We start from the raw sequence: 24,549 nt of genomic DNA, 5'->3' as shown, positions 1-24,549 counted from the left end.
CAACACGGGTCTGAAAGACGATGAAGACATAAAAGATTACGTTTCAGCGTTCTTCGTTATTTGCAGTTCAGTGGAAGTGACATATTGTTAAAGTGTCTCGAAAATGTTCGGCTCCAATAAAATGTCAGTGAGCGCTTCCTGTGAGTCGGTGTCCCAGAAGAGGAGCGTGTCGAGCCTCCTCGGTGAGTCTTCAGTGGAGTTCACGGAACACAGAACGTTCAGAAATTCAACACAGTACAAAATATTCAGGTTTTCTGTCACTTAAATCATACCCGAAAGGTCACTGAGGGTCCGAGTTGAACTGTGGCTTCTTTATAGTAACTTTAAAGACATTATTTGAGCTGATAGCTTGCATGCTTAAAAGGGTATACTTTTTAAAGTAGAATTTGGTTTAACTTGTAAACATTTAATGAACATGTTAGTTTTTGTCTGTTATTTTACAAATTGCTTTAATAAATGTGTGTTTTTTATTTCTTTTCTTACTGTGTGATGTTTAATCTGTTGTATGTCCCATTATTTTGTTTTTCTATTGTTATTTGGATGCACTATATTAGGCTCCTTTGTAGTTGTCATTTCATTGTCATTGGTTGTTTTGTCTCTCAACGTGAGATTTTTGTGTTTCTTTCTGTTGTTGAGTTTTCTTCTGGTTACTGTTGGTCTTTTTTAATTTTTCGTGAACATTGTGAATGTTTGTAATTTTTTTCTGATCATTATGGATTCTTTCTATTGACATTCACATCTTTTTTTATTTTTGTTATTTTGCTGGCTCGCTGTTTTATGACTTTTTTTGGTCATATAGTTTTCCTCAGTTAAACGTATGAGTGTTTCTGTGGTCCTTTTCTTTGAATTTTTATGTAGTTTTTTGTGTAATTTTGAAATGTATTTGTTTCCATAAAATTATTCTTTATAGATATTTGATTTATCTTCATATTTTCTCATTTGTTTGTCTGTTTATTTTTGTGATAGTTTGGAGTCTTGTTTTTTTGTAGTAATATTGAACTATCTGTGCCTGTTTTTTTTTTATATGAATTCTTCTCGTTTTTTATTTTGTCATTATTTTGTGTTTCTTCTTAGGTATTTCTGTCCATTTATTGTTATTTTGTGGTCCTTAATCGAGATTATTAGCATTTTAGTGAGTGTATCTATGTGTGATGATATAGCATTGTTGTTGTCATTAAGCTGAGGGATTTTGTCTGGGATAACTTAATATCTTTTACCTTCGGGTTTTGTGTATAATTGTCATCTTGTGTTCTTCTCCTAAGTCATCCTTGCATGTATCACTGATCTCTGATTTTCTTTAGTCTTTAGATGTAAAATGCAGAGTTTAGCTGCAAAATTAAGATTCAAAAGTGACTTTCTCATGCTTGTGTTTCCAGCCGGTCGTGTGCTGAAAAAGCCAAAGCCTGAGGATGAGGAGCAGCTGCAAGGGGAGGTGATCCAACTGCTGGAGCAGCAGCAGGACCTCAGCAGTCTGTTCAGGGAGGTTGGGGTAAGAGGGGAAGAGTTGGGGGGCAACAAAACAGTGAGCTACAGTTTTAAAAATGTATTCGTATGAACTAAAGCAAAATTCTACATTGTGAAAAGAAAATCAGATTATCTTTTGAACCTTTAATATGCAAATAGTTCCCTTATATGAAGAAAAGCCTTTACGACAAGCAAAACATGCGAAATACTGTGCATATTTATACAGGAGCTGATGTTGTTTACAGTGCTTTTCTAATTTGTGTGCTTATTTACCTTCGCTGGAGGTAAATGTGTTCTTTGTTGTCGGTTTTCTGTTTGCTTAGCAGGACCTCAAAAAGAACTCAAAAATTAGTGAGTAGATTTTGTGATTTAAATTGATTTGAGATCCAGATCAAAATCTGGTTCCAAAAGAGATATTTATTTGGTCTTCAAACTTTGAAGGAGGAATCTGCAGAAGGTTCTGGACAACAGATCCAGAATAAGTTCATTTGATATATCAGACATGTATGTACCATGAGGAGAGGGCAGCAAGAGGGCAACTTCAGGACCTTGTAATATTCATTTTGGATTTTTGGGCTACATTCTTTTCTAAGAATATGATGTGATTGCATTTGACTTCTTGCAGGAATTGACAAAAATAACACAAATGTAAAGTACAAACTCATCTGTGATTGTCTGATTTTTCTTGTTTCTGTTTCAAAAATGTAGCTTGGTCACAAATGAAAGTGACCACAGTTTTTGTGGAGGTGTGAAGTGGAGAATAGATTTTTCAGTGAAGCTTTTCTGCTTCACTAAAATGATTTTTTTTCTGCCTTTTTTCCCTGCAGGATGCAGCAGCACTGTGCGGTACTCTGAATGTAGCCCGTGAATATCAGGGCGTCTCTGCGGCCGTCGCCGGCTCCATGCTTGGTGAGTTTTGGCCTGAATCTACACATTTAAATAGAAACAGAGGTGAGAGGAGTGGGAGTGGAGCTCCGGATTGAAACACGTTAACATTGCTATTTAATCAGCGGCGGAGCTGAAGCGTCGGGCTGCTCGGCTCAACGTCGCTGTGCCGGGGCTTGCGGTGAAGATGCTGCTGGAGCGCCTAATGGAGATCACAGAGGAGGAAGAGGAGAAAGAGGAGGAGGAGGAGAGGCAGATGCTCAGTCCACCTCAGAGGGTGAGTACTGTATGTGACTGAAAACCAGAGTGGTGCAATATACCTCAAACTTATCAACATGTTGAAAAATACTGACTGAACTGGACTCAGTGTCTTAAAGCATTCATGGTCTGAAGATTCAAAATCCCTGGATTTCAAATACAGAAGAAAAGTGCAATTAATTTTAGTCATTCGCAAAAAATATAACTTCCAGCTCCTTCCTCTCACCACAGGAGCTCCGTGACCCTCACACATGTTAAACTTCGTATGAAGTGTCTTATCGTGCACAGCAGGTGTGGTTTGGCTCGTCTTATCAGGAGAGAAATCAGAGGTTTCACACATAGAGAGACTAAATGGAGAAGTTTTAAACTGCTAATTAACAAACATCATCGTGACTCTCTGTTTTCCTGCTGAACATCCGCATTTTTTATTCTGTCTTCTTCTTCTTTCTGCCCCCTGCAGAGCTCTGGTGTCCCACATTAAAAGCCCCTCTCATGTGCTGTTGTTGCCCCTGCAGACCCGGCTGGCTGAGGTGCTGCAGTCCAGCAGGGAGCTGCTTTCTCAGGGAGTCCTTTGCCCCAGACTGCTGGGGCAGGAGATCAGGAAACATCAGGTGAGGGGGGTGGAGAGTTATCGGCGGTGATCTTAAGTCTGAAGGACTGACGTTGGCAGCTGTTCTCCAGATGTGAAGAGCAGAACGTAGAAGTTGCTAACGGACTCCAATCTAACTTTATCTTCAAGCCTTCAAACCTCACTGGTGTATAAGAATGTAGGTTATATTGGATCCTTTACCTGGAGAACAGTTTGAGAGTTAAACATGAATTCAAATACATCAACGCAGGATATTTGCTGTCTTGTTTTTCAGAACCTTCCAAAACTGGAGGTTTTGTACCACCTCCACGTTCATAACGTCCTCACTTTGAAGCACATCTTAGAGAGGTGAGACAGAATCAGCAACACAGACACCATGCAGCGGTCACTGGACTTCTGATCCCGATCAATGAGCTCACAACTGCCCCCTTCTGCCCCGTCAGTGAGGAGGAGGTCAGGCGCTGGTTGGTGTCTCAGATGAAGGCTCTGTGTGGTTGGATGCCTCCACAGGAAGAAGAGGAGACCAGACAGGTCCAGCAGAAAGTTCTGTCAGGTACCGAACAAACGTCCAGATTATGGAGCATCTTCCTCCCACTGACTGATGCAGCTTCACGTGTGGTCTGACATAACTGTTCTGGTGGTGGTTTTTGAAATAAACCCTGGATTATGTCTGCTGTGTTGCAGCTGTGGTGGGTGTGTTGGTGTCGGGTCAGGATGCCGCTGCAGAGCGGAAGATCTCTGCGCTGTGCAGCTCGGTGCTGGACGACATGCTCTTCTGTGAGTCTGCATCAAATATTCAGCACTGCACTTTAATTCGTGAAGGCTGTCACCGAGCTTCTCTCTTTCTCTTTCAGTCCCACTTTTTTAACATTTCATTGTGTTTTTGTCTTCAGGGCTTCTGGACTCTGTGGACTCAAGTCAGTCTGATGCAGGAGGAGCTCAGCGATGGTATTAAAACCATTTAACTTCTGCCATATTGGAGAAAAAAGACCTTTAAGTCTAATTTCTTAAGATATAATGGAAAATATATCAATATATCAAAATGTAATTCTCACACAAGCCAATATTTTCTATATTTAAAATAATGTCAATTTTTTTCACACAGCTTCACTTTTTGATGTTTTATATTTAATTGAATTAACAGACATATTTTCTTTAGCTGTATTCTGTAACTCCCCATAAAAAAAACTATTTAAATTTAGACATTTTTGTAATTTTTCTGCTTCCTCAGTCAACCTTTAAGCATTTTTTCCGTGTTTGCGTCATTTATCAATTGAATTAAAGTGTTATTTGAATCATAAATTCTCATCTTCATCTGTTTTAAATACATGATTTTTGAGATTTTTCTTGTTTTTCCTCACCCGTGCTGGGTTTCTTTCAGGATTCAAGTGTTGGAGGCTTCGCTCTGTGGAGTTTCAGCCTCACCCGAAGCTCTGCAGCGTTTCTTCACCCACTCCCTCACACAGACTCTCACCTACAGGCCTCAGCTCACAGGTGAAGGCTCCGTTTAGACACTGAGACCCGAGCTGAGATGTCTGACATGTTGCCATCAAAGCTAGCAAACTAGCATTAGCCTCAAAAGCTACGCTGTCAGGATGAGTTTGTCAAAACATCCATAATGCAACAGTTGGATGTTGCAATCAAACCTTTCATTAAAATTGTCTTCATCTTGAGAGACTGTAGTCGTTTTCCATATAATTGTTTGTGTTGCAGAAATAAAGATGTTTTCATCGCATATGCGCTGCACCACAGCCAAGCAAATGTTTAGTTTACATTTAAAGGTTATTATGGCGCTGTTTTACCAGTCTGGCCCACTCAAGGTGAAATTGGGATGTATGTGGCCCTTGAACTAGAATGTGTTTGACAGCCCTGATCTAATGGAAAAAAGGTCTGCAGCTAAACAAGTATGATAAAGGTCAGTTTGTAAAAAAAAAAAAAAAAAAAAAAAAAAAAGCATAAAAACATGCAGAAAATTAATTCAAATGCAGCCCTGTGTTTTTTCTTTTATAGATTTCACTGGGTTAATACTGAATTTACACCTTTTTTTCTTTAAAAGCTTTAGATTTTTGCAAAAAGAAGTGAAACTGCTTGCAGCTTTGTTATAAAGTGTTTTTTCCCTCTTTGCACGAAAACAAAAGGAAGCATTTGGATTTTGTGTTCCAACTTGTGCTACGATTATGTGAATTTCGGGTTGTTGGAGCATTTGTTGTGCAGCGCTGAATCTGACAGCAACTGAGAGACACTGAATGAAATGAAAGAAGAATAAACCTGGTGAACTCTGGTGTGTTCAGTGTCGGACGCCATCAGTCTGCAGAGCCAGTGGACGTTTGCTAAATCCAGCCACACGCTGATCGCTCTGCTGCGTCAGGTAAACCATCAAACCTTGAAGACCTTTTCCACAGCCTCGTATCTGCCTTGAATCCCTTCGTTCCCCTCACAGCAATAGTCAGTAGTTGTTCTGCACCTGCTCAGTGGAGCATGTGCAGCAGGGACTCCCATTGTCTCACTTTTGTCCCTAATTTTACAATATATAATGCTTCGTATTTGTACAAACATCTAATATTGATTTTCTTGTCTAGATTTGATCCAGAGTAAAAATCAAGCACGCATTTGTTTAGTTGGTGAATACATTGTTTTTTTAAATAAAGTGCTAAACACCAGCATGAAATGAACATTTCCTCCTTATTGTGTTTTTCCTGTGGCAGCTGTCTGGGATCTTCACCGTGGAGCAGCTTCTGTCTCACCTGCAGAAGGTTCTAGAAACCCACGAGGTCAACTGGAAACACGTCCTGAGTTTCTGCTCCACCGTGCTGGTTTATTACAGCGCGGCCCAGCACGGCCTCACAGGTACCGCCGGACTCACTTATCAGTCATTTACCTTATATTTTATGGAAGGAATCAGTTTGTTTGTAGTTTGGAGATTTGTGAGGAGAAACTATACATTTTGACATAGTGACGGTGAGTGTGTGCTCGGTTCCAGAGCTGCTGTCCAGGCTGCTGAGCGCTGCGTTCCACGGCTACGACCTGGAGAACATGATCACAGCCTTCTTACTGGCTCGACAGGCCTCGCTGGAGGGACCCGCCATCTTCCCCTCCTACAGTCACTGGTTCAAGGTCCAACCATCAAATCACTCAATCATTTAAAAAAGAAAAACTATAATAACAACACTCAGTGATTCCAGCAGTCTAAAGCAGTCTTGACCTACAGCAGCTTCACTAGAAAATGGTCCAGGGTGTCCTGAACCACCTCCAACTGTAAGCTGTATTAAATATAAAAAGTTTAATATTCAAAGTAGAGACTGTTTCAGCCTCTCTAACTGAAACTGGGAGCTGGTTCCACATGACAGCTGAATATAATAACTTCTGTTTGATTTGAGTTTAGGAGCAGACAGTTATGACTCATTCAGACTTTTATGTCTGAAATACAAGCTTCGAGAGTTGTTTAGTTTCATCTGGTTTCTTAGACAGATTTGTGCATCATCTGTAGAGCAGTGGAAGTTAACAGTGTTTCCTGATAATATTCCCTCCAGCAAGCGTGTACCATGTGACAATGTAGAGCTCCTGATACAAAACATCAACAAAACAAAGCTAAAAAAAAATGCTGCTGGTGGTAATCAAAAATGGAGAAACTAAAAAACAAGAAGCTCTGAAGAGAGAGTGGAAATATATATTATTTATAGGGTCGTCATAAATGAGATTATGTCTTTTTTTTGGTCATTTAAATTATACAGTACTTTGTTTTTGTTCGCATCTGAATTGTTTCTAGCTGTGACCAGAAAATAAATCAATCATTCATAAAAGAATTACTGTTAAATTCATAGAATTGATCCTTTTTTTGTGTAAATCTGATGGAGTTGTTGAAATTTCAGTGAATCTTTGAGGTTCAGGGAGCTTCTCATGACCGTGATGATGAGTATGATGATGATTTGTATCGTCTGCTGTGTTTGGCTTTGTCTCTGCTCTCAGATGTGTTTCGGAGGAGGCACTGGGTTCCACGCCAGCAGTAAGAAGTCTCTGGTGTTCCTGCTGAAGTTCCTGTCAGACCTGGTTCCTTTTGAACCTCCTCAGTACCTCAAGGTGACGCATCAGGCGACTCAGCCTGCGTCAGATATTTCTCAGATCTTTATTCTGGAAGTTTATCCATCTCGATATTTCAATTCTATCTCCTCTTTATTTCTGTCTCTATACCTGACTATCGAAACGACATTATCCCAGAAGCTTTGTGGCTTGTCAACATGCAGTTTGGCAAATCTTTTTTAAGATTTGATTTCAACAGTTGTGTCCTTGGTCGTCTCCCATGAAATCCATTTTGGCTCAAATGACGACAGATGGTGCGATCTCACACTGATGTACCTTGACCCTAGAGTTCATCTTTAATTTCCTTGGAGGTTGTTCTGCGCTCTTTTGCGACCTTTCCCATCATCCATGTCTTCAGTTTATCAACTGTTTTCCTCCTGCGGCCATGTTCAGGGAGTTTGGCTCCAGTCCTGCTGGTCTTGTACTCACAGGAACATGAAGCTGCTTGGAGACGGTCTTTACCTTTAACATACTTGTCGACTCTCCTTCACTTCTTCTGGTCCATATGGTACACACCCTGTCACCAAACAGCAATACAAAAAAACAATAAATAGGCCGACTGACTGATTACAAGTTTGAAAACACCTGTGATTTATAATTACTTACTTTATTATTTACCTATTTTTGTCAAATTGAAATTATTTCTGTCACATTGTGGGTTTTTCTGTCATTAATAGAGGGGCACCAACAATTTTGTGCATAGACTGTTATAAATAAAGTTTAATTATTTTACTGAAGAATATGTACAGATTCACATTATTTATGGATAAATGGGAAAGGTTTAGCGATTTCTATACGTATCTTTCTCCATATATTGAAAACTATCTGTCTGTTTAACTTTATGTAGAGCTATATGTCTATATAACTTCTCTATCTTTGTCTAGCTCTCTAGAATATCCATTTCTATATTTGGGTCTTAATTTCTATGTCTGTCTCTCAGTACTCCTGACCTTTATGTGTGTGTTAATTCTTCTCAAACGTCCTGCTTTCAATTTTACTTTTATTTCTAAATTCTGTGTTTTCGGATTAAATAGCGTGAAGAGCTGAAAAATGTGTCTCCGTTCAGTCGGATTGACTCAGACAGAGTTCAGACTTCCAGTGTGTGTTAATCTGTGTGAGTTGGTTTACTTTGTGTTCCTCCTCTACGAGGCAGGTTCACATCCTCCACCCCCCGTTCGTCCCCCTGAAGCACCGCGGCCTCCTCATGGAGTACGTCTCCCTGGCCAAGACCAGACTGGCAGACCTAAAGGTAAAAAAAAACACACACACTCACACGCACAGACAATACCAGGTCACATGAGGAGAGCCGGCCTGCGGTTCATCTCTTTAATGTATGTGTTCAACGTGTGTGCCAGTAGCACAACACACTCACACACACTCACTCTGCATTGCTGGGGTTATTGGTGTTTCTCAGTCTGAATATCCACTCTGTGCTAATGGACCCCTGCTGCATGTTTTACGATGTGTGCTTTTATTCATGATTGCGTGCGTGTGCGTGCGTGCAGGAGTCAGTGGAGGACATGGGGTTATATGAGGATGTTTCTGCTGCAGGTGCTCCAGTGCAGGTAACAGTGACACACAGTGGTGGGTTTGGGTATTGCAGTGTAAAATCTTCGATAGACATTATTAGCAGTTTGACAACAATTACAAGAATCTTTATCATATTATATACATATATTTCTAGTCTCTGAGTCTTTCTGACTTTTTCCTCAGTTACTTTTCTATCTAATGTGTTTATTCATTTGTCTATAGCAACATGCTGACACAGAAAAAAGTTAGTTTTGGAAGGTTAATGATTGAAATTCTCATTTCACTAGTTTTAAATAGACTTTTGTCATTGTGTTGAAATAATTGCATATGGCAAAAACATTTGCTTTGGTTGTTTTATGTATTTATATTACATGTATATTTGTACACCTGTGCTGATATTATTATTTAATTGACATTTTTATGATGTCAATTTATATTATATTTAAATGTATATGAGAGGGAGACACTGGATTTGTCAAATGTTTAGTTTAAATTTAAATTTGATTCTAAATTTACAAAACTCAAAAACTAGATTTAAAGTTGAAGATTTAAAAAATTACAACTGTCAGAAATTTATTGTTTCGTATGATTTTATCTGACTGGTACATGCTGGTTTTGTGTGTCTGTGTTTGTGTCTCTGTGTGTGTCTGTGTATGCACCACCTCAGTGTCAGGCTGTGCAGGACGTACAGAAGGCTGTGTCTCTGTTTGAAACCACCGGCAGAATCTCTGCTACAGTCATGGAGGCCAGGTCAGAAACACAGGGAGAAACACACTAACACACAAAACTACCAAGAAGATACACAGAAGAACTACTGAGAGACACAAAGTGACCATGAAAACACTGACAACAAACACCAAGTGACATGAAACGACCACTAAAAGACACCAAACTACCACAAAATGAGTACAGCAGACACGAAAAGATTATTTGTAATGATCACAAACCAACCAAACAAAGACAAAATGACAAAAAAATGAGCACAACAGATAAAGAACAACTGTTGTCACATTAAATTACCACAAAATGACACTAAAATGATCACGAAGTGACTCCAAACAACGTCACATGAAACGACCAGTCTGTTTATTGTGTTCCGTTTAAATCACACACACTCCGTTTTCTCTCCTCAGTATTTTCCGGAGGCCGTATTTTCTGACTCGATTCCTCCCGGCTCTGCTGACACCCAGAGTGGTGAGCTGCTCCTCCTCCTCCTCGCTGTATGTCCCTCTGTTGGCCTCCAGCCAATAATGTTTGCATGATTTCCTTTGACCCCAGCTCCCAGTGAAGTCCGACGCTCAGATGAGTTTCATCGACGCTCTGAAAAAGTGAGAAACCTCAGACCGTCTTCATGTGTCGCTACAACACACTTTCTCAAATGTTTTACCTGTTTTTATGTGTCGGGTGTGTTTTCCCTGTCGTGACGTGTTTTTTTGTTTGACATTCAGAGCAGATAAGATTCCCGCTGCTCAGTATTCATCCTACGTGGAGTCCTGTCAGAGAGAGAGGCAGAGGAAGAGTGGGTATTTTCGACTTCACATCAACAGGATTTTCTTCCTGAGTGTAATCAGGTGACGGTGGGGTTTGTTCTCAGGGGTGGCAGAGTGCTCGGACTCCAGCGACGACCCCCTGGAGGTCCTGAACGTCCAACTGCAGAAGCTCACGGAGTTCATCGTGAAAGGAGACCATGAAGGTCGGCAGTGTGTGCACACTAACAGACTCCGATTCTTCCTGATTGTTTAAAACTGGTTTTCTGAATGGTTTCCAGCTCAAATGGAACCTAGAAATGTCTAACCCTTTTTACTCAAACATTTTTTCACTTTCTGTGTCTGTTTGTGTGTGTGTGTGTGTGTGGTGTTTTCTCTCAGAGATGTCGGCCCAGCTCTCCAGGATCTCACACACCCTCAGCGTGGTTTTCCCCGGTGGTCCTGATGAGCCCACCCATGGACAGACACTCATCAGGCTTCAGGTGGACGCTCCTCCGACCTCTGACCTCCACCTCAGTGTACGTACGAGTACATGTCGTTCAATCACCACATACCGGTCTGTGTCCTCTGACTGCCTATAACCCTCTGATTGTTTTATTTATTCTAATCCTCAGGTGATCGATGCGATCATGAGAAATTTCTGTCAGTGTGTCGTAGAAGCTTCCCGAGAAAACCCTCCAAACAAGTGAGTTCTCACAAATACAATCAAGAACCATGACAACAAGAAGAACCAGCAACAAGCATGATACGATCCTGACATAGATTCATATTTAGAGCTAACGATTTATTGACAGTGTTTTTTCCTGTGACTGTTTTCTGCAGACAGAGCCCGTGGGCTTCCAGCTACGTCAACACTCTGCTCACCAACACTCAACTCCTGTCCGGCCTCTTACACCGACTCTGGGACCTGTTCCACAACCAGGTACACAAATCAATAGTAACACAGTACCGTATTTTCCAAACTCGTTCTCTATCAGGCCTTTAACATTTTTACATCAGTTGGCTAAATTTGAGAATTAATCTTAGTTAATCACACTCTTCTTTTCTGCTAAACTTGCAGAGCATGAATGAACAGTACATGGAAACACAGGATGCAAAGGGAGCAGAAAATGTGATTCAGAACTCTGCAAACAAGAATGTATTCATATTTTACCACATTATTATATTTATGATATACTTGTCATTTTGCTTTTTCGATTTAAGTACACAGCTGAGGCGAGGGGAAGGGAAATTTGGTTCTTTCATGTTTTCAAAATGTCTGAATGACAAATTGTTGTTTCTTTTGTTTGTTGGTTTTCGTTTAGTGTCAAACAAATCCCAATGATTCAGTTTGCTGGTGTTACATGCATTTGAAAGATAAGCGATTCCTGCATCGTTGCTTCTGCAGGGCACGTCGCTAAGCCCCGCCCACATACTGGGTCTGGGGGCCTTCATGGTCCACCTTCATAACGCCTCCACATCCCACAATCCTCTGGTGCAGCTGGAGCCGAGCGCTCAGCCTGAGCCGGTGTCCGTGTCGGACGCCGTGAGCTCGGCGCTGGTCTGCAGGACGCACAGCGACATGATCTTCTGTGTGCGGTGAGCTCTGCTCTGTGTTTTTATGGGCTGTTTTTTGGACAGTTTTACTGTTCTGATCATTTCTTTAACTTTAGAAAAGTAAAAGTGGTGTTTTCATGCAGGCTGTGTTTGTCGGCGGTGTGTTACGGGATCTGCAGACGAGAATCATCACCACAGCAACAACAGCAGGACTTCATCCCGGTCACACTCTATAAGAAGGTAGTCAGTCCAGAACCAGGTTAAACCAGTCAAATAAGGCTGACCCGGTCCGTCCTCCTTCCGTTTTACCTCATTGTGTCTGCAGAAGCTGTAAAACTTCCTGTTTCTGTTTAGCTCCTCTACCTGCTCCCTCGACTGCTGCCTGAAGTGAGGAGGACTCCTGCTGCTGCTCCTCTGCAGCAGCCCGGCCTGTGGAGCAGCGTCACTCACTCTGACCACAGCTGGAAGGAGACGGCCCGACAGCTGTGGAGCCACGCTGGCTTCCAGCAGCTGCAGCACCGAGCGCAGCATCAGGTGAAACCTGCTGGGACTCTGTGAGCGATTCCTCTTCCTGTAGGTCTTAAGGTTTTGTTATCAGTGACGGGTTGTGAAATGATGACAGTAGAGACAGTTGTTTTCTATTGAAACCTGTTTATATGACAGTTTCAAGTGAAAAGGGGAAACTTTTGTGTTTGGCGGGGTCCATTACAGATGAAAACACAAATGCTTTCATTGTTTATTTTTAAATTAATTGATTTATTAGACGAAATAACCGTTTCTTATTTTTGTGCAGTTGTCGTTCTCAGAGTGGCTGAGCGTCGAGCTCCGAGTCCTGAGAGGTGAAGACATTTTGTCCGATGCTGAGCGGTGAGACAAGAAACACACAGAGACACATCTGATTTAACACAAATCATCAATTTTGTCTCTGTTTTTTTTTTTTTTCCTTGACTGCCGTTGGTTCTGCAGGCAGGAGTACCAGCAGTGGGCGTGCTCGGAGTTCTACCTGCCCCGTCCAGAGGAGGACGGAGGCTGCGGTGGAGACATGAGGAAGCTCTGCTCCCATCTGCTCACTGCCGTCATGGACCAGCAGCTCAGGTGCTGCTCACACACTCTTGTCCACACAACTCTGCTCAGCTCTGATCCCTTCAAGATTCTACTGCTGTGTTTGATGTCTGCAGAGATCTGAGAGAGTCGGGGAGAGGAACGTGTTTTCCAGACATTGTCTCCAGGTTACAGGTGAGAGTTAACGCAACGTTTGATCCATGCCGTTGATCAGCTCAAACTTTCCCTCCATTCAGAACAGAGGGAAACCCACTGAGGGCAAAGTCTTTGTAAAGCTGGTTAAAGATTCCAACATTCTAATTTAAAGATATAGAAATCATTTGGTAATTGTCAGATGATGAACAAATCTTATTTTATTTAAACATGTTTGTCTTAAAGAGAAAGCTGTTTAAGATTGCAGGTGTCAAACTTATTGTACTTCAGATTTTTCTTTCAATATGTGAAAATGTTCTTTTCAAGAAATATACTGTATCAGGAACAAACTTAAATATTCAAAAGAAAAAAAATCAAATGAACCTGAAATTCTCCTGAGTGAGATATGATGCCAGTGCTAACAGGTCGCTAACTTTCTCCACTGATTATACTATAGGCCTCAGTTTAGCATCATATCCTAGAATAAAAAAAAGTTAACAAATTAGGTACTGCAAGAAGATATATTCACATATAACAGTTAATATTTATACTTTTCTGACTTTTTTTAATCATATCAATGGAATATTTAGCTAATTTTAAGCATTATACTGTATATGTGGTATTTATTTAGTTTCATGGGGTGAAGTTGGAGACAGATTACAGCAAATTGTGAAAAGTAAATATAAGAGAAAATCTTAGAAAATGTTTTTTTCCCCTGAAATTCCTAATATTGTGTGATGGTGTGCTTGTGATAATAGTGCTCCAGCTCATTTGTGTGGTTTACAGGAGGTGGTGTGTGAGATGCAGAGCAGCAGCCTGTGCAGATTCGACCTGTGCGACCTTTTGTTTGAAGAGATTTCTCAGCGATGTTCCTCCGCGGCGGCGCCGAGCGTCGGCTCTGAGCTCAGCCTGCAGCGCACGCTGCAGACGTGGAACAGGTCTACAAAGTGTCGGCGTGATGATGTTTGTGGCTGTGGAGCGTCTGGACTCGGCGTGACTCTGCCCGCTGTGTGTCAGGGTGCTGCTGTGTCTGCCGGCTCTCATCCTGGTTAAAGTGAAGACTGACGGAGGGAGAAGGAAGCTGGACTGCGACAGACTGGTCCAGCATGTGAACCAGCACCAGGTGAGGCTCACATCTCAGAACCTTCCAGCTCTCAGTGGGGAACCGCTTCTCACTTCAGTCTGCTGCCGTTTCAGAGGAAACTTTCTTCTTCGGCCGCCCTGCTGCCTCTGAACCTGAACACACACCTGCTCAGAGTGAGTTCCTGCACACACACACACACACACGCATGCACACACTCTCACACACGCCTGATGCTTGGTGTTTGCTCTGCAGGGTTTGTTCAGTGCTGCTGAACGCTGTGATCATCCTGCAGAAGAAGTACGCAGAATGTGGACTCACTTCTCCTCCTCCTGCCCCCTGCTGCTGATCTCCACTGTGGTAACGTCTCATCACACGTCTCATCACACGTCTCATCTCATATCCCATCATGTCTCATCTCTTTCAGTCACATCTCATCTCATCACACATCTCGTCGTACCACATCACATCTCATGTCAAATCATCACACGTCTCATCATGTCTCCCCTAATGTTTGTCCATCTCTCTTAATGTGCATCTTTTTTTCTCTCTCTTTCATTACTTGATTTCTATTTATTATTACTTTTTATTTCCAAGAGTCTTTTTGTTTTTTTCATGTCTCTCTCATTTCTGTTTGTGTTTTGAATTCTTGTACTTGACCAAATCCAAAGAAAATATAAGTTCAGGTTTAGTCAGTGAAGTGTTTGTCCTTATTGTAAACCGTTGCTCTATCAGAAAAAATTCAGTCTGGCGATTTCACACACTGACGTTTGTGTGTGTGTGTGTGTGTGTGTGTGTGTGTGTGTGTGTGTGTGTGTGTGTGTGTGTGTGTGTGTGTGTGTGTGTGTCTGTGTGTGTCTGTGTCTGTGTCTGTGTCTGTGTCTGTGTCTGTGTGTGTAGTGTCACTGGCCTGCTCTGTTTCCTGTTCTGTCCTCCTGGTGCAGTCGTGTGTGTGTTGGAGAATCTCTGCAGCAGCTGCAGCTCATCACTGACTGTCAGCTGTGGGCCAGCAGGTAACACACACACACACACACACACACACACACACACACACACACACACACACACACACAGTCTTTCACTGGTAATATGAGCTGTTTTTAACCGTCTGTTCTGCAGTCTGGAAGCAGAAGAGCCGCTGCCGCCGCCTCCCGCTGCTCCTCTCCTGCTTGCTGCCAGTCTGCATCGAGTCCTGAGGGGCGGCGAGGTGAAGAGGCGGAGCTTCAGCGCCGCTCTGAGGTCACTCCACCCGGACCGAGTTGCCCAACACAAGCAGGTTGGTCAGCTCGACTCCAACATGAATTCAAGTCATCATGGCTAACCTGAGCTCACAGCTGTTCCTGCTCCCAGGCGCTGGTCTTCCTATTTTTCCTGAGTGTGAAGGACTTCCTGTCAGCGCTGCTGTTTCCTCAAGTAAGTCACAGCATCTTTCAAGTTCTTTAGTTTTATTGTTCTGTGGTTCTGGTTCTGACACTGTAGGGATGCTAATAATGAGCGAACACTCATGCATTTTGGATTTATTCCCCAAAAAAGTTGAGCATTTTTTTCCATTTCATTTTCAATACTGGGCAGTTCTAGTTGCAGGTTGTGCTTCAGTGCTTCTGTGGTTGTTTTTGCAGGACTGGAGCAAAGAAACGGAGCTCGGAGCGTGTACCGAGCTGCTCGCCGTACTGGTGGACTCGTCTGATTGGCCGCTCCTCTTCACCTCCAACGGTACGGCTTTATGACCTCTAGCTCCACTCGTCACCTCAGGTCCTGTTTCCACAACAGTGGTTCAAGTGAAAACGCAGCGTTTACATGGTAAAGATGTTCTTTGGATGGAGTCGGAGGATTTCTGAAAAGTTGCGTTTTCAACACTGTTGTTGCGGAAACAGGTCCTCATAAAATGAAGGCTTTAATTTAATCTACCACTTACTACCATTTAAACTACCACAAACTACAAAGCTCTACTCTACCCTTACCACACCTTTTGTTTTGTTCCACAATCATTAGAGCGGAGTGTTTATCAGTCGGTTACCATGGCGACGACTGAGGAGTTCACGAGGCTCATGCCGTGGGCTTTTTGCTGGTGAGTTTAGCGATTTTCTTTTAAGACTTTATTAACAAAGTTTTAGTATTTAGTGAGTTTCTTGTGTGTAGCCTGCTGCTGCAGCAGTCTGCAGACCTGCAGCAGAGAGCTCTGAGAGCCACAGGCTTTCTTCAGGCTGCCGTCAGCTGTTACATCAGGACTCTGCAGCTCTTCCTGGATGGAGATACGCCCCCACCCAGTGGCCACGCCCCCGAGGACGAGGTAAGTCCTCCTGTGTGTTCGTTGAAACCATGGAAACCGCCCCAAACTGAAAAATGACTCATGAAAAGTGTTCTTAGATGGAGGCGCCACAGATCCTGAAACAGACCAAACAGTTTCTACTGAGAGCCATCGCACAGTCGCCCCCCAACGCTCTGTCGTCCGGTCAGCTCAGACAGGTGACACACGCACACACGCACATGGAAGCATTGAAATGCTTCATTGAAATGATAAATTTGCCTCGTTAGCTTATGATGCTGATTGTGGTGAATCCAAGTTGTAAGTATGGCTCCTTCTCTCTCTCGCTCTCCCTCCAGCTGCAGGGTGAGTGTGCAGATGTGGACCCTGAGGTGGCGGCGGCGCTCTCAGTGCACTCGGACTGCGGCAGTCCAGAGATGGACTTCCTGTGAGCGACGCCAACGGACTGAACGAGGTCATTCTGAGCACACAGACACACACACAAAAAAAACTCTTCAGCTACATGAAGATCAGCGAATAAAAACTGGACCAATGCGAAGAGTCCCGGAAATCCTTCTCCGTCAGGACGTTCACACTGACAGGTCAACATCCGATTCTCAGTCACATACTGAAAGAAACACTAAAATAAGTTAAAACCTGAAATTCTTCCATCAGCCAGAATATCAAAACTTTGATTCTAAGGTAAAAGATGAAAATTTACTGTTAAAAATAGAAAAACTATTATTACTTATAAAAAATACATTTATTTAACTTCAAATAAAATATTATAGATGAATAATATTGAATCATGGAGGAAAATAACTGAAGTTTTGGTAATATTTAAAGTCATTTAATAAAATAAAATTCAACATGTCTGAGATATCAGAAAAAAAAGGCACATTGAGAGCAATCAGCTTAAAAGAAAAATGTTGTTATAAATGTTTTTCATTTGTACTTTTTTGTTGTGAAGTTGCTGAAGATGTTTGTTTAGACACCCTTTTACATTTTGAGCGCTCTGGGCCTCCATACCAAAGAAAAGGTTTAAAATATCAGATTTTCAAACAGACAGAAACAAATTTCTGACTGCTTGAAGGGATATTTCGAGCATTTGAATGAGGTTTTCTAATTCTGAATGAACCGCTGCTGCTTCACCATGAAAACGCACAATTAAAACAAAAAAACACCTTGCTGTAGATGTTAAACAACAGATCAATTAGAGAAAAAATAAGTTTTCATCGGCAACTGATGGAGAGAATTCACATCTGAACTGTAATGATACATCAGTGGTGTCCACCTGTGGTTCAGGGTCCCCAGAGATCAGAGGGGCTTCTAAGGCTTTGCCCGCTCTGAGTATTCCTAAATGAAATTAAAACCTTTAAACAAATCAAGAGCTAACATTACAAAGGAAGCAGCTGTGATGTTTACTTTGGTGAATCAGCAGCTCGGGAGCAAAACGAGGGTTCTTAGGAGCTAACGCTAACTTCAAGGCTAACGGCTTCTGGCTTATTTAGTCTCAAAGCAAAACACAGGACTCAGTTTAACATGTAGATTCTGCATTTATTCACCATTTTACTATTGTAACCTCTTCTTCTTGATGCCTCGGGTACAGCTCAGCATGTTTTCCACAATGTTAACAGGAAGAGTAAAGTCAGGTGCAGCAGCCATTTTGAATTCACTCAAAATGTAACTTACGGCTGTTTCAGTCTGAGAAAATCCTTCAGTGTCTCCTGACCACAGTCTGAAGGCTCAATCGAGCCAAATTCACAGGCGAAAACAGGAAACTGAAAATGTGAGCAACCATTTTCTGGCGCTAGCTCCCCAGGCTAACTCTTTAGCTTCCTGATGCAGTAAACACAAGATCTGTTGCAGAATTCATTTCCCAGTAACTGCAGCTGAAACTGAAGATTTTCATACATTAGACAACTTTGAAAAGATCTGGAAAAGACTCCTTGAAACCTATCAACTCACACCTAAAGACAAGTGTTGAGAGATTTTACTCACAGCTCAGTCTCAGACTGAGATTTTACAAAGACTTGCGTTGATATCAGACACGTATGTTTGATATTATTGCAAACCCAAAACTAGGAAAAGACTGGCATGTAACAGCGGCAATTACGAGCTCAACAATCGAATCAGTACGGGGGTGCGCTTTGACTCCAGTTAAAATCCCAGATTTACAAAACATTTTCTGTTTCTAGTCTGGGACTGTGAAAATCTTTTGGCGTGAACCTTACTTTCTTCTGAGACTCTCCAGCACAGGAGACCAGTTCCTGTTTGAACGCCGCATTTTCACCTCGTCGTACCTGTAATCAGCTGTGGATCTGCGTCCTTCTGACTGAACATTAAAACCAGTTAAAACCAGCCCCGTTTCCTCTCCGGCTTCATCCTCAGATTTGCCGCCTCATATTTGCTTTCATGAATGAAAATCTGACGAGTTTGTAACAAAGTGTTTCATCAAGAGACGAAGTCTGCAGGACGTTGGGAGTCCGAGCGTCTCTTTTGGAGGATGCGTTGGAGAAGCCAAGTGCTGCTGTTGGACAGTTTGTGGCGTCCTGCAGTCGTCATCTGTCCTGCTCCTGCTGGACCGCCTCCCCGCTCAGCGTGACGGCGTGCAGGTCCGAGGACGCAGCCGCCGCCCGCTCAGGCGGCTGCGGCGGCTGGTCAGGTCCCCGCTGCACCTCGGTCTGCGTCAGCGGGTGCACCATGGACATGTGCACGTTGAGGTTGTGCGCCTTCTCGAAGCGCTTCCTGCACATCAGGCACTCGAACTCCAGGTCGGCCTCGGCCTTGTGCTTGGTCATGTGGTACTTGAGGGACGCTCGCTGGCGGCACTGGAAACCACACACCTCACATCTGGGAGGAGGCAAGTACACACAGCTCGTCTCTGCGCAAATCGCCATGGCAACCACCAGCTCAATCACACTCATCGACACCGTACTTACTGCAGCGGTTTGGCCCCCGAATGCCTCATCTGGTGCACCGACAGGTGTTTCCTCTGTTTGAAGGTTTGGCCACACTGATCACAGATGTAGTTTCTCTCCTCTGGAAACAAAACATTCCTCTGAGACAGAAAAATCACAAGTTCACTGCAGAAGAGACCTGCAAAAGTCTGCTAACCTCAGAATGCTAGCCATTAGCCTAGATTATGCTAAATTACAATGCTAAGGATACAAGTTACTTGGAGTAAGTTCAGGGCTGGAAGTTGCTTCGTTCAGAATGGCCGTTCATAAGTCAGAGTTATTGACTGCTTCAGGAAGTAATTAGGATTGGCCTCGGGAATGAAGGTTGCTCATATCTGAATGTAAGGTCACAACCCTCCAAATGTTGACGGCGAGGCTAGAAACCATTTGTTTGAGCGAGTCACTGATACTAGTAGGAAGAGTGCAAGGTGAGGATGAAACAGGAAGTGTGTGAGCCCACCTGTGTGTATGAGCTTGACGTGCCTCTGCAGGTAGCGGTCGATCATGAACACTTTGTTGCAGCCGGGATGGGGGCAGGGCCGCTCCCGAACCTCCTCGTGATGCTCCTTGATGTGTTTCTGTGGAGGACACACACATACACCTCACAGGTGTCATACACACACATACGCACTCATTCCTGGGTCACCTCTGTCTGTATTTCTGACCTTCAGGCCATCCGGGGCTCTGTAGACCGCCGTGCAGCCCTGATACGGACATTTGTAGATGTTTGGGAGCTCCTCTCTGAAAACACATCAGCTTTCAATGCACACATACATGATGGTTGTCTGTGTGTGTCCGTGTCTGTGCGTGCATCTGTCTGACCCTTTGGGTTTGAACTTGTTCTTCCAGCCTGGTTTGGGTCCTGGTTTCTTCTTGACTTTGGGCTCCTGGGCCGTCCTGTCTCCGGATCTTCTCTTGTTGGAGACACTGATGAGGAGATGAGGCCGTTTTGACTGACAGGTTCAGACTCTGATGAGGCCACCTGGACCTGGACCTGGACCACCCACCTCCTGTCTGAGTACGGCTCAAACAGCTCCTCCTCCTCCTCCTGCAGTGCACCTCCTCTCCTGCTCCCCTCAAACTCCTCCTCAGACGCCACCCTGGAAACAGCAGAGAAACACTTTTCACTGGATTATTCTCACAAACCTGAAGAGTGAATGTTGTCCAGACCTGTCTGACAGCTCGCTGTCTGCAGTCTGATCCTCCAGCAGAGCCGGAGACGGGGACAGCGCCTCGTCCTGGACAGAGAAATCTGACAAACAACAAGAATCCTGTGAGAGCGGTTTGATTTTGGTTAAAAAAAAAAAAAGAAGAAGAAGAAAAAAACAGAAAAGTCGAACCAATAACAAGACACGGAATAAGTGATTTAGGCTCCATTTGCACGACATATCAAGTACAAACACATCATTGTTGCATTTTTTTTTTTTCTTCCAGAAAACTCTCAAGGACACTGATTTGACTACATTATTAAAATATTAGTGATGTCCAGCTTTTATCATTTGGGGCCCAACACTGAGCCTTGATGGACACCACAAACAACAAATCTAGAGCTTTGTATCCACTTCACTACCGCAGCTCTAATTTTTGTATGAAACAATCATGTTTAAATGTATCATTAATATTTCCTGTTTGTTAGGATTACAAGAGTGTGTTTGATGAGGACTGTCAGAATGAAGTGGCTCTTCTCACCTTCAGCTCTCCAGTTCTCCATCAGCGAGCTTTGCGCCGTGGCTGCAGGACTCCCCGCTGAGGGCTGCTCCTCCTCCACCTCCTCCCCCTCCTGCTCCTCCTCTGACAGATCTCCCTCCCCGTTGCTGCTCACTGTCGCTCTGCCGAAGTTCACGCTGACACTGGAGGCCGCGGCGTAGCGAGTGTCCATGGTGTATGTGTGGCCGTCCACGCAGCCCCACACGGCCCGGACGGCCCCCCAGCACTGACCCTCCAGCACCTCCTTCAGGTCGGGGCAGGAGCGGCAGGCCTCGGCGTGCTGGTGAGCCCACAGCACCAGACTGTGGAGGCACTTTGGGTCGGAGGTGAAGGACGGAGGAGCTGAAACACACTCGGCACCATTAATGATGTGACATGAAACTGCAGGAACACTCGCTTTAGCAGAGCCGTGGTTTGTGTGAGGATAACAGTTGAGCTGCAGACCTGCTGAGCCGTGGTTCTCTGAGGATTCAGGACATTTCACATTCCTCCTGAAAGACAAGGATAGCAGATTGTGGTCACATGTTTCCCTGCTGCCTCGCCGTCTTTTCCCAGCGTCTCACCGGGTCCCGGGCCCCAGGGCCTCGGCGGGCGGCAGGTTGACTCTCTGCAGGAAGCGCAGCAGGATGCTGTGGCACTTGTAGAACTTGGCGTGGCACTTCTTGCAGATGAAGTCGGAGAGGCGGGGGTCCCGGTCCAGCGGCACGCCCACCAGCCGCTGGAAGTCTGTGTGGAAGAGAAGCGGCGACTCCTCGTCCGGCGCCGCCTGCGGCGAGTTGCGGGGCCACTTGACGAAGGCGTGACGGAGGCTGCGGGGGGAGAACTTCCCGTGGCAGAGCCGACACATGGCCGTCGACAGTCTGCCTGCAGGAAACAACACGGCTTCTGGTTTTCATTTGTATTCCCATGGAATAAAATCACTGTGAATTGGGGATGCACCAATACCGAGAACTTTTAAGAGTAAAAAGACTGTTACGACCCAGGGACTATTACAGGACGTCATCTATCAGCAGAAAGTAGACAAGACAGGATGAGTCATGTAAGAAGTGTGGAGATTCTTCAGTATTAATAATGAAAAAAGCAAGGCAGACTGTCAATTATTTTCTGCCAAAAGATTAAGAGGAGACGAAAGCTAGTTTGTACAACACCAGCAACGAATTCAACAGGGACACCGTCCGTGAACCATCTCCAACAGCGTCTGAGTCGACACTCTTTCACCTCCATCAGCTCCTTTTTGTACGTTTGGCACAGCGCAGACCGCGAGGGCTGTGATTGATCCACTCTATTTCAAATTATTTCTCTATTATCACTCTATTTCAAATTATTTCATGTTAGCGTCGACACATAGGCTGTTTTAGTAACTGTCATTGCATTCAATAAGTACTGGCATCGAAAGGTTGGCACTCAAACTTGTAACCATCCTTTAAAAAGTGGTAACTGTGCGTCCCTAACTGAATTTAAAAAACTCAAGAAATAGAACGATTCAGAATTTTCAGGGTTCAGCATGACAGCTGCACTGTGAGTGGATCTCAGCAGAAGAAATATGTGATTCATAGGAAAAGCACATGCTTTGATGTATATAAGGTTGATGGGGAATGTTTTTTTAAACTAGGTGGGAACTAATGTGGGAATTTCTAAAGACCTTTTTGCTGAAATCATAAACTTGTGATCGTTCTGTTTCCTTCATTATCCACTCACCTGAGGACCGGGACTTTCCCTCCACATGTTTCTCTACTCCGTCGTCCAATTTCCCAGCATTGTCACCATAGAAACCATCGGTTGTGACGGCAACTGTCTTCCGAGGTCGGCCTCTGCTTCCTTTCTTCTCCGGGCTCGCCGTCCTACCAGTAAGGCGAGGACGTCTGCTTCTCTTCTTCATGCTTCAGCAGACTGATCTACAAATGAGCAAATAAAGGAGGTTTTTTTTTATTAGGAGTTTATCACAGCAGCCTCAGTGGATACAACATGCAAAGACATATAAACCAGCACAAAGGCCAACAATTTGCAGCAAATGATGTAAAGACAATCTTATAATCTCACTTTAGAGCACAAGACTATGTCTATTCTGATGCACTTAGACGTTTGTGTTATTGATCTGAGGAAGTCTTTGCAGACTTCTGGGAAGTTTTTGTCACCTGGGGAGTTGGCAACACCGAGGCCCCATTTACAGGTTTCAAATGAAAATGCATTGTTTTTGTATTTTATTTTAGAACATGGACATTCATATGGACAAACGACCAAGTTGAACTGTGATTACAGTGACTGTCAACTCTTAAAACTACCAAGTGGCAGAAGAATATGGACTGGGAGTGATGACATTCTGGAAGCAAATCTTTTTCTTACTGTCCATTTACTGAACATGTTCAGAACTAGTCCAAAAAGGTTCATTGTTCTTCCAAGTTATAATCCAAAACAAAGGTTCTTTTCTAACCGAAACCGTCAGGTAAATAATAAAATACCTCTCTGGTCTTTAGAAAAGAACCTTTGTTTTGGATTTTCAGAACTATTTGGTACAGCAATGGTGTGCAGGACCAGTAGCAGCGTTACAAAAATATTTAGTTTTACCCAGTTTCCACAGAGATAAAAAGTTCCACCTTGAGAGCAGTTTCCAAAAGATTTTCAGTGACCCCAAGCACCGTTCCCAAGGAAATGAGCACCCAAAACACTTTGAAAATTATGCTTTTTCATTTAAAACAGTTGCTTTGAAAGGCAAAACAAAACCAGTGCAGTTTTTATATATGCTGTATTCTTTAATCTAAAAATCGTATGTGATTTTATTCGTTTTTGACTATCCCTTTATTATGTGAACCTTTTTTTTAAATCAGGTTTGTTTTAAAATGAGGTTGGGATAAGCAATTTTGATCTTTATTGTTCTGTATATGTGTTTGAAACAACCGAAAGGTAAGCCTTTGCCAACAATGGTAGATACTTTTCTATTTTCTTTACTTTTACTTTTTTTAGACAGGAAACCAACGACAGATTGTGATCATGACACAGACATTGGCTCATAATGAGCGTTTGATATACTGATGACAAAGATAACATTACATTTTTTATATTAAAATTATGTGATGAATGGATGCTAATAATGGTATATAACTAGTATAATAACGTTAAAATTGGCTCAGACTTTAAGATTTCAAATACTCATTTATATTTATTTATTTTTGATTATCTGTAAACATTGGAAGCAGAGATACAATTGTAAAAAAAAAAATAAAAGGTAAGAACATATTCTAAACTTTTCTGCCCATACTATTAGCACTGAGCCCAATTTGTCTGGCTGTAAACAAACAGATGTTTTGTTTGTTTACACTCTGTACTCACGATGCTAACATTAGCCGCTTAGCTGTTACATTTGCACGTTTTCGCGTCAAAAACTGAGGTTAAAATGAACGCAATGATAACGACCTGCTCACCTGGAGAGTGGGCGAGTTCTAACACCGAAGAAACATATTTTCTGTGGTTGGAGATGATTTAATCAAAGGTGAGAGCTAGCTGGAGGATCCGGTGCAGCTACCCGGGGTCAACATCCC

At 43.1% G+C, this 24,549-nt stretch overlaps 2 protein-coding genes across 5 annotated transcripts; one reads left to right on the top strand and one right to left on the bottom strand.

The window, feature by feature from the left end:
- fanca (FA complementation group A) lies at window positions 1-18,968 on the top strand. Of its 3 annotated transcripts, XM_030097014.1 has the most exons (42): window positions 1-182; window positions 1,377-1,489; window positions 2,292-2,373; window positions 2,475-2,626; window positions 3,123-3,218; window positions 3,471-3,544; window positions 3,640-3,749; window positions 3,881-3,973; window positions 4,090-4,144; window positions 4,578-4,690; window positions 5,488-5,564; window positions 5,902-6,043; window positions 6,177-6,310; window positions 7,163-7,273; window positions 8,427-8,522; window positions 8,779-8,838; window positions 9,471-9,553; window positions 9,937-9,997; window positions 10,082-10,131; window positions 10,252-10,322; window positions 10,398-10,496; window positions 10,672-10,808; window positions 10,905-10,975; window positions 11,113-11,212; window positions 11,678-11,868; window positions 11,970-12,066; window positions 12,181-12,360; window positions 12,620-12,693; window positions 12,793-12,921; window positions 13,005-13,062; window positions 13,807-13,958; window positions 14,038-14,143; window positions 14,218-14,277; window positions 14,357-14,461; window positions 15,002-15,114; window positions 15,221-15,377; window positions 15,452-15,514; window positions 15,721-15,814; window positions 16,094-16,169; window positions 16,241-16,391; window positions 16,469-16,567; window positions 16,706-18,968. In XM_030097014.1, exons 1-42 carry the CDS (start codon window positions 104-106, stop codon window positions 16,796-16,798), a joined length of 4,257 nt encoding a protein of 1,418 aa, XP_029952874.1. In that variant the 5' UTR covers window positions 1-103; the 3' UTR covers window positions 16,799-18,968. The 3 variants fall into 3 exon arrangements, with proteins under 3 accessions (XP_029952874.1, XP_029952873.1, XP_029952872.1); XM_030097013.1 differs by lacking the exons at window positions 1-182; window positions 1,377-1,489; window positions 2,292-2,373; ... (1 more) ...; window positions 3,123-3,218; window positions 3,471-3,544 and having other exon boundaries at window positions 3,644-3,749; window positions 16,484-16,567; XM_030097012.1 differs by lacking the exons at window positions 1-182; window positions 1,377-1,489; window positions 2,292-2,373; ... (1 more) ...; window positions 3,123-3,218; window positions 3,471-3,544 and having other exon boundaries at window positions 3,644-3,749; window positions 16,475-16,567.
- Window positions 17,824-24,549, bottom strand: znf276 (zinc finger protein 276). Of its 2 annotated transcripts, none has more exons than XM_030097016.1 (12): window positions 24,425-24,545; window positions 22,712-22,908; window positions 21,577-21,877; window positions 21,458-21,504; window positions 20,996-21,355; window positions 20,477-20,558; window positions 20,314-20,406; window positions 20,129-20,233; window positions 19,972-20,047; window positions 19,767-19,884; window positions 19,289-19,388; window positions 17,824-19,199 (listed from the first exon to the last, which is right to left on the bottom strand). In XM_030097016.1, exons 2-12 carry the CDS (start codon window positions 22,890-22,892, stop codon window positions 18,908-18,910), a joined length of 1,755 nt encoding a protein of 584 aa, XP_029952876.1. In that variant the 5' UTR covers window positions 22,893-22,908; window positions 24,425-24,545; the 3' UTR covers window positions 17,824-18,907. The 2 variants fall into 2 exon arrangements, with proteins under 2 accessions (XP_029952876.1, XP_029952875.1); XM_030097015.1 differs by having other exon boundaries at window positions 17,828-19,199; window positions 24,433-24,549.

This window comes from Salarias fasciatus, chromosome 7 (genome assembly GCF_902148845.1).
Source record: "Salarias fasciatus chromosome 7, fSalaFa1.1, whole genome shotgun sequence".
NCBI classification, from domain to species: domain Eukaryota; kingdom Metazoa; phylum Chordata; class Actinopteri; order Blenniiformes; family Blenniidae; genus Salarias; species Salarias fasciatus.
Note: the sequence above shows the minus strand (reverse complement) of the source record. Positions and strands in the feature narration are given on the sequence as shown.

Coding starts and splice junctions, on each gene's coding strand:
- fanca (XM_030097014.1), top strand. CDS start 104: ATGTTCGGCTCCAATAAAATGTCAGTGAGCGCTTCCTGTGAGTCGGTG. Junction 3,219..3,470: donor AGGAGATCAGGAAACATCAG/GTGAGGGGGGTG, acceptor CTTGTTTTTCAG/AACCTTCCAAAACTGGAGGT. Junction 6,311..7,162: donor CCTACAGTCACTGGTTCAAG/GTCCAACCATCA, acceptor CTCTGCTCTCAG/ATGTGTTTCGGAGGAGGCAC.
- znf276 (XM_030097015.1), bottom strand. CDS start 22,892: ATGAAGAAGAGAAGCAGACGTCCTCGCCTTACTGGTAGGACGGCGAGC. Junction 20,234..20,313: donor GAGCCGTACTCAGACAGGAG/GTGGGTGGTCCA, acceptor TCTCCTCATCAG/TGTCTCCAACAAGAGAAGAT. Junction 20,048..20,128: donor AACAAGTTCAAACCCAAAGG/GTCAGACAGATG, acceptor ATGTGTTTTCAG/AGAGGAGCTCCCAAACATCT.